The sequence below is a fragment of the Chenopodium album genome, chromosome 8 (assembly GCF_948465745.1).
Source record: "Chenopodium album chromosome 8, dcCheAlbu1.1, whole genome shotgun sequence".
Taxonomy (NCBI): Eukaryota; Viridiplantae; Streptophyta; class Magnoliopsida; order Caryophyllales; family Amaranthaceae; genus Chenopodium; species Chenopodium album.
The window spans coordinates 73,334,948-73,349,200 of NC_137841.1; the positions used below are offsets into that span (position 1 = coordinate 73,334,948).

The 14,253-nt window shown below is 35.4% G+C and overlaps 1 protein-coding gene across 1 annotated transcript; it reads left to right on the forward strand.

The window, feature by feature from the left end:
- Positions 1 to 2,768: 2,768 nt before the first annotated feature.
- LOC145642346 (protein INVOLVED IN DE NOVO 2-like) lies at positions 2,769 to 8,550 on the forward strand. The gene is made up of 9 exons (XM_081693483.1): positions 2,769 to 3,053; positions 4,140 to 5,092; positions 5,645 to 5,826; positions 5,961 to 6,050; positions 6,165 to 6,452; positions 6,560 to 6,769; positions 7,212 to 7,449; positions 8,108 to 8,166; positions 8,272 to 8,550. Exons 2-7 carry the CDS (start codon positions 4,183 to 4,185, stop codon positions 7,440 to 7,442), a joined length of 1,911 nt encoding a protein of 636 aa, XP_081549609.1. The 5' UTR covers positions 2,769 to 3,053; positions 4,140 to 4,182; the 3' UTR covers positions 7,443 to 7,449; positions 8,108 to 8,166; positions 8,272 to 8,550.
- Positions 8,551 to 14,253: the final 5,703 nt, after the last annotated feature.

A 14,253-nucleotide genomic window follows, 5' to 3' on the forward strand; every position in this document is an offset into this window, starting at 1 on the left:
TCGGACTTTACGTAGGGTCTAAGACCGATCCACCTCCTATTCGGATCTATTTTATCGGATTCGGATACAGACTAATTTTAAACGGATTCGAATTGGATTTTTTTGCTTCGGATCAGATTGGATTCGAATCGAACTCAGATTAAATTGACATCCCTACTTAGAAGCATTTGGGGGAATGGAGAGGGCAAAGAGAATTGGAAGAAAGGCCTAACAAATACCAACAAAGGGAATGAATGCAATTCATTCTCATTAACAAAGTTACATTGATAAAGTTTAAAGTAATTTAAAAACCAAAAAAAAAAAAAAAAAAAAAAAAAAAAAAAAAAAAAGTTACATTGATGAGAAAGTTTAAAGTAGTTTAAAAACCAATAAAGCATGCTCTAAGATAACACACTCATATTACCATAATTTTTAAAAAAAAAAAAAAAAAAAATACTCGACATTATGTAAAAAAATAAAAAATACACCCGAATGTATCGTACACCCATGAGTATTTTGCTCTCCTTTTGATGATTGTTTTTTATTTAATCATCAAATGAAGAACAAATACTAACCTTGGGTTAGTTGGGTGTACGGTACACCCGAGTGTATATAACAAATTATAAATGTGGATGTAATATTGAGGTGTAACCACATACTAAAATCATTAAATCTTGGGTTTTCCAATTAGCCAAAAATGACATCTCAATAAACTACGTATTTAAAACGGGATGAGATTATATAGAAGTTCATAAATTATTTTTTGATGATTTATATAAAATGCTCGTCGGAGGTGATTATTATCGTGATAGGATAATATAAGTTGATATTGTAACCAATTGACTACTCGATCTTGATCAATTCGGTGCAAGAGTCTAGTACAATACACTAAAACTAATAAATAGATGTGCAAGCATCTTGTTAATAGATGTGCAAGCATCTTGTTATTAGGTTCCACTCACGCATCTTTGTATAGATATACTTGTGTTTTGCTTAGTTTGCCAAGCAAATTAGTTTGATCTAGTGAATTGACTTAGCTGAACAAATTAACATTTCTTACTCCAGCGGTTAAACAAATCATTAGAAAATCTTGATAAGTTGCAAACAAGTCCTTAATTTACGCTGTTGGAATTTCTCAAGAATTCCAATAGTAATCCAAGGAACTTTAGACATACACCCGATGCTAAAAAATCCTTTATAACTCCATGTATACAAATTATGGTACTTTCGTTTTCTTAATTGCACCATTTTCACGTTAGATTGTAACCATCTTTTAGAAATGGGGGGAGTAACACTTAAGTAGCATTAATGCATAAAAATATGAAGTATTATGTAGAGGTAGTGCTGTCAAATTTCAAACCGAAACCGTTTACCTGTCCGAAACCAACCGACCCAAATGAAAACTGAACCGATTTAAAACCAATTTTGTAAAATCGAAAACCGACCCGAACCGTATTTAAGTAAAACCGAAACCGAACCGATCCGAATAATGTCAAACCGTATAAGAACCGAACCCGTTAACAAACCGAAGCAGTTTTAAACCGAACCGAAAGCAAACCGAACCGAAAAAGAACCGAACCGTTTCTAACCCGAAACCGTTTGAACCGAGGTAAAAACCGTTTACACTGAACCGTTAACAAACTGCAACCCGTTTGCACCGAACCGTTAATAAACTGAACTGTCTGTAAATCAAAATGTAATTTTGATCTCACAATAACTCATCAAATCATGATTATGACACATCAATTAGATGATTGAATAAGAAGCAACTAACAATGTGATAGTAAAACAATAATAATTCATTAATACACTAAACTTTTATAATATACGTTACTTCGTAATAAACTAGTAACATCAGTATGACTAAACTTGAAAATAACATGATATGTATTTTTAAAATCGATGAGAATTTGTATATAATATAATGCCTAATGCCTAAATATGAAGTGATGAAGTCTCGGCTTGATATAAAACTTGCTAACGAGCAAAAGGTTAGTTAGCAAGTACTATGAAATTTCAAACCAAAATTGTTTAACTGCCCGAATCCAAACGACCCAATTAAGAACCGACTTTTTGAAATAAAAAACCGTTCTGAACCATAATTTAGTAAACGTGAAATGGAACTGATCCGAATAACGTTAAATCGTATAAAAGGCGAACCCGTCAACAAACCGAACCAAAATAAAACTGAACCGAAAAAGAACCGAACCGTTTCTAACTCGAAACCGTTTTCAACCCGAAACTGTTCGAACCGGTATAAAACCGTTTACACCGAACCGTTTACAATCCGAACCGAATTAAAACCGCTCAAGATTAAACCGAAACCGAATCGAACCGATAACTATTTAAACCGAACTGAAACCAACCCGCGATACATTTAAACCGATTTCAAACCGACCCGATTTCAAACCGAATCGAACCCGAACTGTCAAACCGTTTTGACAGTGCTATGTAGAGGTATCAATTCGGGTGTCCGAATCGAGTTCGATAAAATCCGCTAGAATGGGTCTATTTTAAAACTCAACTTATGCTTAATTATTATGTTTACGCGTCATAAAATCTAAATTGGGTTTGGTTTAGAGGGGAAACCTCTCCAAGAAATGTTAAATATGTGAACCACATTTAAACCCCAGCCCACTTTGCAGTATACGCACAATTGTATCAATCGTCCTCCTTGTAAAAACCTTGAAATTAGAGTAGTTTACCGAATCTGACTTGGCATCATACTCGCTCAAAACAGCGCGTTTTTCCCCGTAAAACGGCATCCCCAAAATCAACTTTTAACTTTTTTTCAACGTTTTGTCATTTTTATCAGTGTCACCTTTCACTGCTTTCAGTAACCCACTCTCTTCCCCAAAACCTCCCCAAACTCTCTAAATCGTCTTCAATTTTTTCCCAGATTTTCATTGATCACGAATCTCTATTTTATTTAGCTCGCAAATCTCAATTTTCTACTCTTTCTCTCTCCTCTTTACTCCAGAATTTCTCAATTTTCAGCTTTGTTTTTGGTTGTTGGCGGATTTCCAGCATTGTGCATGGTTGAAGGATTTCCGAAATTTTGAGTAAAATCTGAGGTATTTAGCTGTTATTCCTGTAATTTTAATTTCTGGGTATGATTTTGAAGGGGTTTTGTTTGTTCTGTTTGTTAGATTTTAAGTAAGGAAGGATTGGAATCTTTGAATTTGACAGTTTTTGGGGGTTTTATTTTAAATGTTTGTAATTAGGGTTTTAACATTGGAACTGAAATGTAGCTTCCCAAAAATCTAAATATGTTGATTTATTGTGTGGCTAGTATTTTTTTTTTTTGTTATTTGTTGATGTAGGTGTGAATTGTTGTTTTGGTTTGTTGGATTAATTATTTATTTAAATCCTGGTTTAGTTGAAGTTTGAGGGAAAATTGTGAATAATATTTGGTTGTTTGTTGTTTAGTGACTAAATGTACATAGGTAATATGCTGGTTAAGTTTTGATACAATATTAGACACTATATGATGAGGGTTTTTGGTTAAGGGTTTTCTGATATGGAGTGTATTCAAAAGAATCGAAACGACATTCGACTCTGAAAGGGAGGGGGGTTGTTTCACAGTAATAGGAAAAGAGAAATATCTTCTTTTTATGCCTGTATATATTGTTGATGTAGGAGTGAATTGTTGTTTTGGTTTGTTGGATAAATTATTTATTTAAATCCTGGTTTAGTTGAAGTTTGAGGGAAAAATTGTGAATGATATTTGGTTGTTTGTTGTTTACTGACTAAATGTACATAGGAAGTTTGCTGGATAGGTTTCAATACAATAATCGACGCTATATGATGAGGTTTTGGTTAAGGGTTTTCTGATATGTAGTGCATTCGAAAGAATCGAAACGATATTTGACTCTAAACGGCGAGGTTTTGGTTAAGGGTTTTCTGGTTTAGTGGTTTTTAGTTGATTTGGCTGCAGCCTTAGTTTGAACAATTTGTTTTTTTGGTGAACCATGGTTAATAGAACTATAGAAGGGAAATGGTGGGGGGTGGGAAGATGGTTTTACAATAATAGGAACTGAGAAATATCTTCTGTTTACTTCAATGGGATGATTTTGGTTTAAAGTGGAGGTGCTAATTTAATGAGTACCTTTCTGTTTTGTTGTTTCTAAGTTCTGAAATATGCCTTTATATTATTACAGGCTTGTTGAGTTTGTGCTGTGATCGCAAAGAGGTGAGGATTTCATGGCTCATAGCTCTGAAGAGGAGGACACTGACATTAGTGAATCTGAAATAGAAGAGTATGGAGACAAAACATTCGAAGAGCTTAAGAAGGGAAGTTCCAAATTGAAAGTCTCAGAAGAAAAGTATACTTGTCCATACTGCCCGGGGAAAAGGAAGCGGGACTTTCTCTACAAAGAATTGCTTCAACATGCTTCAGGGATTGGAAATGCAAGTTCAAATAAGAAAAGGGCAAGGGAGAAGGCAAATCACCTTGGGCTTGCTAAATTTTTGGAAGATGAAGTACGAAATCAAGCTAGCTCGTCGAAACAGGCTAATGGTGATGCTGCTGTAGTTGATTGTGACCATGATGACAAGTTTGTATGGCCTTGGACAGGAATAGTGGTGAACATTCCTACTCGATTCAGAGAGGGCAGGTTTGTAGGGGAAAGTGGTTCAAAATTGAGGGATGAGTTGAGAGCTAGAGGGTTCAACCCCAAGAGAGTCCATCCCTTGTGGAACTTTAGAGGCCATTCTGGTACTGCTGCAGTGGAATTCAACAAAGACTGGCTGGGTTTGAACAATGCATTGGCATTTGAGAAAGAATATGAATTAAATCAACATGGAAAACAGCATTGGCAAGCAAAGGATACTGAAAAGTTTGGGCTGTACGCCTGGGTTGCTCGTGCTGATGATTATGATTCACCTGGGATTATTGGGGAGCATCTGCGGAAGATTGGAGACGTGAAAACAGTGTCCGAGCTTGAAGCAGAAATAGCTCGAAAGGCTGGCAAGCTTGTCTCAAATCTGACAACTGTGCTTGAATCTAAGAAGAAGAGTTTGAAGGAAATAGAGACAAAATTTACTGAGACTTCCCACAACTTCAACAAGCTGGCAGAAGAGAAAGACAAGCTTCATCAGGCATATAATGAAGGTACTAATAATTACTACTTCGTACAATCTTGTGTATGCACCATGATTTTAAGTGCTATTCTAATTTTTTATCTTCACATTTAAGTTATACTTTGTGCACCACGAATCTTATTAGAGATATAAAGTGTAAGTGTGTAATCATAGCTGTTTGAGACTCTTGTGATCATCTCTTTCTGGGAGAAATATTCATATGGAGCAGATATTTTCCTTTTTACAGTACTTTTATTGCATTGTCTAGGATTCTTGATCAAACATTTGATTTGAATGTTTCTTAGCTAGAAGATGTTAACTGTTCTCTGCTGATAAAGGAACTGGCTTATTGTTTGGGCTCTAATCACTCTATTCAGAAGCTTCAATATTGGTTTAAGTGCTAGCTAAGACCTTAGAATACTACAGAATTACTGGATGATCAGTGAGTGAACATTCTGTTGTCCTAGCTCTCTCAAACGGTGTATAGAGCATCATAGTTTCTTTTCAATTTAGTCTAGTCTCTGATGTGTTCATTTTGTGTTGCTTTTCACTATGTGTATTCATTGGGGTTTGTGTTGATCAGAGATTAAGAAGATTCAGCTGAGTGCTCGAGATCATTTTCAAAAAATCTTTAATGACCATTCCAAGCTTAAGCAGCAACTAGAATCTGAGAAAACAGAGCTAGATGTCCGTGTGCACGAGTTAGAGAAGCGTGAAGCAAATAATGAAACTGAAAGAAAAAAACTCCAAGAGGAGATTGAAAAGGTATAATTTATTACTCCGTATTCTACAAGAAATCTGATATAAATTTTATTAGATAAATTGCGTTATAGTGCCTCTTAGCAGTTGTTCATGATTTCTGCATAAGACCTTGATATATTGATTTGTTCTCTGTTTAGAATGCTGTGAAAAACGACTCACTTCAACATGCATCAATCGTGCAACAAAAGGCTGATGAGAATGTGCTGAAGTTGGCTGAAGAGCAGAAGGTTGGTGACTGTTCTGACTTTCGAGTGCTGTATGACAGTGTTACTTTGTAAATTTATGATTTGTGACACAACATTGTCTTAATTTTGAAACCAAATTCTTTGTCTTGATAACAGAAACAAAAGGAGGATCTACACAAACGGATTTTGCAACTTCAAAATCAGCTGGAGGCGAAGCAAGCACTTGAGCTGGAAATTGAGCAACTAAGAGGGAAATTAAATGTGATGAAGCACGTGGGTGATGAAGGAGACATGGAGGTAATACAAAAAGTAGACTCGATGCTCAAAGATTTGCGAGAAAAAGAAGAAAACCTAGAGGAGGTGGAGTCTTTGAATCAAACTCTTGTTGTGACTGAACGCATGAGCAATGAGGAGCTCCAGGATGCTCGTAAGGAATTGATAAATGTATGCAATAAGAGCTAAAATTTAGATTCTGCACTGGTCACATTTTCTTGTGTCTTGCCTATCCTTTTCACACTCCCTAATCCTAACACTGCTTACTTGAATACAAGGGTTTGAAAGAGATGTCAAATCGTGGCTTTATTGGTGTCAAAAGAATGGGAGAACTAGATAGTGCAGTTTTCCAGGAAGCTTGCAAGAGAAAATATCCCGAAGACATAGCTGAAGACAAAGCTGCAGAGTTCTGTTCTTTGTGGGATGAATATCTCCGGGATCCTGAATGGCATCCTTTTAAGGTGGTTCGGGTTAATGGTGAGCATAAGGTATGTGTGTAATAATTTTGTCTTCATGTTATATATTATAAATTTATAGCTTCACTGGTGTGATTCTTGGTCTTCTCATCATGATTTATTCTATAGCTATGTATCATCATCATCTGCATAAAGCTTGCATTGCTGTCGTCATAGGAGGAGTTAAAGATTTGTCTTTTGCATTTTTTAAGCTGTGTTGTTTTTGGATTCTCTGTGTCCAAGCGGTTGCTGTCTTGCTGAAATTATTAGCTGTGGGTGATATTATTCTCTCTGCCTCTCAAAAGTTGAAACTTCTTTTTTTTTTTTTTTGTGGGAATGGATTAATTGGTGGAGATGCTTTGCATATATTATTTAAAATATAAAAATTGTATTTTTAAGTATAAATGGATAAAGTTTGCTTTAATTTGCATTCACAGAAGTCAGCTTATTAAATACCGAATTATCCTTTTCACAGGAAGTAATAGATGTTACTGATGAGAAGCTGATAGATCTGAAGAGAGAGTGGGGTGATGATGTTTACGATGCTGTTACAACTGCATTGAAGGAAATTAATGAGTACAACCCAAGTGGTCGATACATTATTACTGAATTATGGAATAACAAAGAAGGCCGGAAAGCTACATTACAGGAAGGAGTATCATATATATTGAACAAATGGAAGGATTACAAGAGGTTTAGGGGTTGAACTCCAGGTTAGTATATGCAACTCTTGCATTTGTTCACGGAATTTAGGTCAAATGGATTGAAATTTTCAAGTAATATTCCTCCATACTGAATTGTTTGTCCTCTCTCTCTCTTATCAAATCCTTAATGCGTAGTTTAGGACCATGAAGTTGATGCATTTTTTTGCATCAATGATGAATTTTCTGCTTCTGTAAAGCACCATTGTAAGTTAAGTTACGTGAGAGAATTGAGACCAAATGATCTTCGTGTTTGAGGAACTTTGCTTAATGAGATTAAACCGCGTGTAGTTTTTTCTCCATTACACAATTATGTTTAACATATTTTCATTTAAGATGTCCCTCAAATTACATTATCTTTTTTTTTTTTTTTTTTTGAAAGTTTATTTTCCCCCCTCTAAAGTATGGCCCCACTCCCAATTGTATCTCTATACTTTTCACTCAATTATGTACAAAAACACATGTTAATTGTGAGGTGGAGGCAGTATCACTCTAATAATCTAATTATTTTTTTCCAACTGACATCCAAATCTTTTAATCGTGGTATGCCTTTTCTATGGGTTCTCAGGTGCTGTTTATTGTAGTTTTCATTGCTTTCTGAGAATAATTATCCCTACAAGTGTTCTGTTATGCTTATGATCTAATGCCTCAACTGTCAAATTTGGTGCAGAAATTTATTTCATGGTGTATATCTTGTTGGACTGATGCAATTATGAAAGTATGAAATTGGTATGGAATGGTTACCAATGTTTGAAATCTCTCTTGAGGATTATATTTGTGAACGCCTATTGTATGATAAACTGACCTAAAAACAATTATGCTGATTCGATGCAGGGTAAAGCATGCAAAACATTGGGTTTGACAGCTTCACATGCAGGAGGCATTTCGGCAAGCAGAAATGTTTTCCATTAATAATATGTATTGAAACAACAATTTTTTATCCCCCTCACCCCTGTAAATCAGGCACCTGTTTCATTATTTGTTGGTGGCCTGGAATACAGACATTTAGACCATATCATTTCCTGTTTGGACCTTAATGATTTGTCTGTACTGGAAAACTGGCTGTTAGTCTGTTCGATGATAAAATTTGCAATGTGGTGCTGTCTTATTTCATCCTAATGCATTTATGTCTTGGTTAAAAATCTCAAGATGCATTTAGCCGAAATGCTTGTTTGTTAGATAGAGCAAGTGAGCAACCGCATGGCCCTTCATAATCTGTTTAATCTGGAGCCACTTTATGGCTGTTAAGGTCTTGCTCGGTTTGTTTCAGTTTAGACCCCATTACCCTGTTCCTCGTTCTGTTGTGCTCTCCTTTGGTAAGGGACCTATATGTCTGACATTAATCTTTACATGCGCCTACAAAACCACCATGAATGTTCGATTACAAGATTAGGTTTGTAGCCTGAATGTCTAAGATTGCTTTTGTTCCCTTTCTCCCTTAGGTCCAAAGCAGCTGAACTACCAACCAAATGAAACATATGCTAAGCCATTCCATATAAACTGTTTCTTAGTACAATTTCATACACATATTGGTCTGCCCTTATGCTACGAGTTTTCTCCAACACCTATTCCCTTCGTCAAGAAACGATTATATACAAGTAGTATATAAGTGCAAAGATTAGTCCAAGACGATTAAACACTAAATGGGAAGGATAAAAAATAAGCAATAATTAACGAGTGAGATCAAGTAGCAGATGGTTTAGTTGGCCTGGTCTTAGTGGTGGTGATGGAGTCTAGGTTGGTTCGAGTGATCGTGGAGGGTTCGATATCAGCAGTGAACATTGTGTTGCTGGACTCTGGAGGCTGTGGTGGTGATTCGAGTACACGAAATTACGAAGTATTACATAATTTTTTTAACGCAAGGATAATGTGTAGTAAAAAAAAAAAACCAAAAATATCAGTAAAGAGCGCCAATTTCACAAATGGCATCTAATTTGTTAAAGTGTGATCACACTTCACACACATATTGTCCTCTGAATTTTCTCTCTCTAACAGAACTACAGAAGAAAGAACAAACCTTGTTTTTGGCACTTGGTATTGCTATTATCTCAATTCTTTTGTATAATTAATTTTTAATTCTATGCTAATTGTTCCTTTTTTTTAACAGCCATTCAAAAGATAATTATTCTTTCCAATTTGGTCAGTGTACCCATTTTTCAGCTCTAAATTTAATTTTGTTAATTGCTACTATTATTTTCATTACTGATCATGTCAAAATTAACTCAAATTTGCAAGTTGGCTAATGTTAACGTGTAAATTTAAATTTGCTACTATTATTTTTATTATGTTTGTTTGTTGAATTAAAATTATGATTTTCAATGTGAAATTTATAGACCCAGTTAATCAGTTATAGAGGATTGTTCAGTTTTCTGTTTAGTCATTGTCCATAATCTTCATATATATTTTTGTGAAAAAGTCCTAATATGATAGAATGTGTATTAGTTTAGCACAAATTTGATCACCTAATGTAGTTTATGGGGCGACTGTAGCAATTTGTTGGTGGTTTTAGTTAGTCCTAAATGAATGAAAGAAAAAGCACACTGTCAATGGTTTCAGTAATGGACTAATGGTAGATTGTTTAATGTTGTATTGACACTGTCCAAATGGTTGCCTGGTGGGTTCCAAGTTAATTCATGCCCTTTTTTTTAAAAAAATTTATTTATTTATTTATTTTCACCTGGTCTGGTGTCCATTCTTTGATATGTCACCTTGATTTAACCGGCGCCAAAGCTTTTTATTGAAGTGTGTGTGTGTTGGGGGGGGGGGGGGGGGCGTGTTTCTTGTTCTTGTACTCTTGTTTATGTGGCCGTTTACCATAGTATAAAGAAATCCGCTATTTGCTCATATTGCCAATTGAAATAGTATCAGGAAATCATAGTTGCAGGCCTTGCAGCTGTGAGTATGACCAATTAACCAATTTGCTGAAACATGTAATATTGCTTATGGTATCTGTTGTTCTTGCTACTTTATTTGCTGTGTGTTTGGCCTGCATCTTAACAGTTTTCTTTCAAAACTTTAATTGTATCATTACGCAGGACATTATGTGCTGCGTAATAGGTTAGCAGTCATTATGCTGTCATTTGATCCTGGTCTGACTTTCAAACCATGTTACCAAGTTAGCCTATAATATATGAAATTGCTGTCCTGTTAACAAGATTTAATTAGTAGTTCTGGCAGTATTCACTATGGCAGATGACAACAATGGGGAGTTAAACAGTCTGCGTCGAACTGTGGTGAGACTTGCCAATGAGTTAGATTACAAGAACCATCTATTGATGGAGAAGGAAGGTCTAAGCCTTGAAAGATTTGCTACAATGAGCTCTTTAATTGAAGAGAAAGATAGGCTTCTTGGTGAGAGATCTGCTGTAATCGGCTCGTTGATGGCACAAAAACATAGGCTACACGAAATTTTCGTCGAAGGTGATCAAATTTAGCAATTAGCAAAACTAATGTATAAGCCCTCTATTCTGAAAGATGAATGACATGTGCAGTGATCATGTACTATGCAGTATGTACAAAAATGTTTGTCCAAATCTTTGACCGATGAGAAATCTTGGTTCTGTTTTCCCAAAAGATTTGTATTTTCATATAGCATGCTGTTAAGTGTTAATAATGAAAAAGGAAAACTGTCTCTTAAGTAATAATGATTCTTCTGTCACAAACAATTTGTTAGTAGAACTGCAGCTTATATTCAGCCTTTTGCTAGATAGATTCTTACTAAACCCCCAACTTCTTCTCCCCTTTCTTTATAAAGGGGTTTTCCTAGCCTGAAGATTATCTCTTTGTTAACGTCTTTCCATCTTTGAATGTCCAGAGATGCGAAAATGTGAACATTTGAAGCAAGAAATGAAGAAAATCAGACATGAATTAGAAGTTCAGCAGCAAAAATTGGATACTAGAACCATGGAACAGGAGGAACTTCTGACTGTAAAAGGAAAGGGACTCAGGATTGTGACTACCAAATCTACAAATGCTAATACTTGTTTCAAATCTCCAGAGTTCAATCTGACTGTCCCAGAAAATCGATTAAATGAGTCCTTTGACAAGCATGACAACCTGCAAAATAATCTGGAGAAGGTAAGCGCCTATGAAAATTTACAAGTATTTGATGAGTAAAATGTGGTACTGAAAGCTGTACTGCAGCCTGCAGGATATTGATTATCCCTGGAGTTGCTTCTTTGTTATAGGTAGATAGTTGATAGTTCTGCTACTTTCTTCACTGAGGTGTTCACATATGTTTTGTTCATAGTAGTATAATTTACCAGTTTACTACCTTGTTTTCGTGAATTTTATTTCTCTTCTCCACCTTCAATTGTGTTGATAATCATGTCTTCCGTCCTATCTTATTACTTTTGTATAGAAATGTTTTTCTCTTGTATGATGATGACATGGATGATTTAGCCTAATTGAAAGTGTATATTTCTCAGTTGCAACACTTGCAGTCGCAGAATGAATATCTTGAAGCACAGCTAGAGTTTTTGAGGAATGAACTTAACGAGAAAGGGGAAGCAATGAATCAACTTAAAAGCCTTAATCAAACTCTTACATCGAATAAGTCTTCAAGGAACGAAGAGCTGAAAGCTGCAAGAACGGAAGCCATCAAAGTATAGTTACTTTTCATTCTTCTACCAACCTCATCCTTTTATGTCTATCTCCCAGCATCGATCCCTTCTATTTTCTTTGTAAAAACATATATTTTTCATTGATCCATATTAAGATATGAGAAGGGTGTTCCATATATGCACTTCCACTTTCTCAATTTTTTTTTTTATCTAAATAAGAAGTGGATTATCATTAATTTTGACTATGTTTTTTTTTTTTTTTTTGGCTGTTGTTGTTGTTGTTGTTTGTCATCTCAAACAGTGTTTCCTAACTATGGAATGCAATGGAACAAAAATTGGGATCAAGAGAGTGGGGAAGATTGATCCACAACCTTTCCGAGATGTATGTTCTAAGAAATTTTGCAGCTTAAGCTGGGAGGAAAAATTCAATGAATTATATTATTTATGGCAAGAAAATGTTAATGATTCTAGCTGGAATCCCTTCAAGAAAGACATCATCAGTGGGGAATTGAGTGTAAGTCTGTAAAAATCTCTCAGTTCCTAATTGTGACTTTGTGCTTGCTTAGAAGCTTATATTATAGTTATGTCTACAGTCCTGTTTCGTAAGAATAAAGGTAGAAAACCAATGTCAGTAAGTGATTATTTGCGTAAAAGTCTACCAACCATATGATTCTTATTTGGAAGATGCAGGAGGTTGCTGATGAAAATGACAAGAAACTCGTAGAGTTAAGAGAAGAATGGGGTGAAGAAGCATACAAAGCCGTTGTTAATGCACTAGTGAATTTTAGAACATACAATCCCAATATGAAGTCTTCTATGCATGAACTTTGGAACTTTGAAGAGGGAAGAAGGGCTGATTTGAAAGAATTAATTCAGTACATAATCCAGTGCTGGGAAGTTCAAAGAAAAAAAGACAATGAACAGTCTGAAGCAATTGGTGAGCTGATGGCAGAGAAAGAGAGACTACTTGGACAATTGGCAAGTATCAATATTCTAATGAAAGAGAAGGACAAGCTTCTCAAAGAAAAATATGCAGCAGTTGAAAAATCGATAGCACAGGACATGGAGAAGGATAAACTACTGGACAAAATGTCTGCGACTATCAGCAAATTGAATGCAGAGAACCAAATATTACTTGAATCTTATAATGCAGGTTTGTTTTTTTTTGAGAATATGATGCTGATGCCATTTAGATTAGTCATGAAGTTAATTAACACTAATGACTAAACAAAACCAAGTTTTTGGTCATTTTAGCCTCTAAAAGTTGTCATCTCATCCTTTTTTTTATGGTGGCATTCCTATGTTTTGCTAGACCATATCACCATAAGGATTTGGCAGTCTACCTTGGACCACATCACAGTTCCATCTTTATTTTTTTCTTTTTGGTTTGGTTTAGAGTGGAGGGAAGATGGGAGGAATGACTTGTTTTTATTTATTTGTTTTAATTTTTTTTAATCCGTCTGACATTCTTTAATTTTTTGTAGAAAAGAGTAAGACCCAATGCATCGTGGAACCAACTGAAAAGTTTAAGCATGAGTTGCAAGATCAAGAGGAGCTGGCAAAGCAAACAGAGGAGCGCAGGGAGACAAAACGTCTCAATTGTGGGAGTATTGAAAGCTTAAAAATCAAGGAGGAAAGTACTGCTTGGTATCTGGATTATTTGGTAGATAAAGGTGGACCTGCAAAAAAGTTAAAGGACTCCAAAGTTCATAATTCCAAAGGGCAAATTTTCTCAGCATCAGAAAATAAAATGGTAAATATTCTTACCTTGTATTATGCTTGCATGGGAAATCTTTACGCCTACCACCTTATGAGAAGCCTAAGTTACTCTTTACGAACCAGAGACATTACAATCTGATGTTTAAGGCTTGTGCTTTATGAGTGTGTTTGTATTTTGGTCCTTCTGAAACAATCTTTCTACTTGTCAGAAAGAGGTTTCCTACATCATAACCTTCTTATATCTGTCTTGTAGCCTGGTGAATTCCTCTCTGGTTGATGGTGCTGTTTATGCCTATAAATCTTGCTTATTCGTCATGACTTTGTGTTGTTTAGACTTTGAAGGTCTAAGTGCTTATTTAATTTAACTTCATAGAATATTTGTTTGTATGGACGAGTAATGCTACTCTAGTTTAGGATATAGCATGTTAGTTTGGCAGCCCATTTCTTCGTATGTAGGTCAACCAGTTACAATTCTGTCATTATCCTTGATACTTGAGGGCTTAAAGGCTAGGTCATGATCTTATCGTTCTGTCGG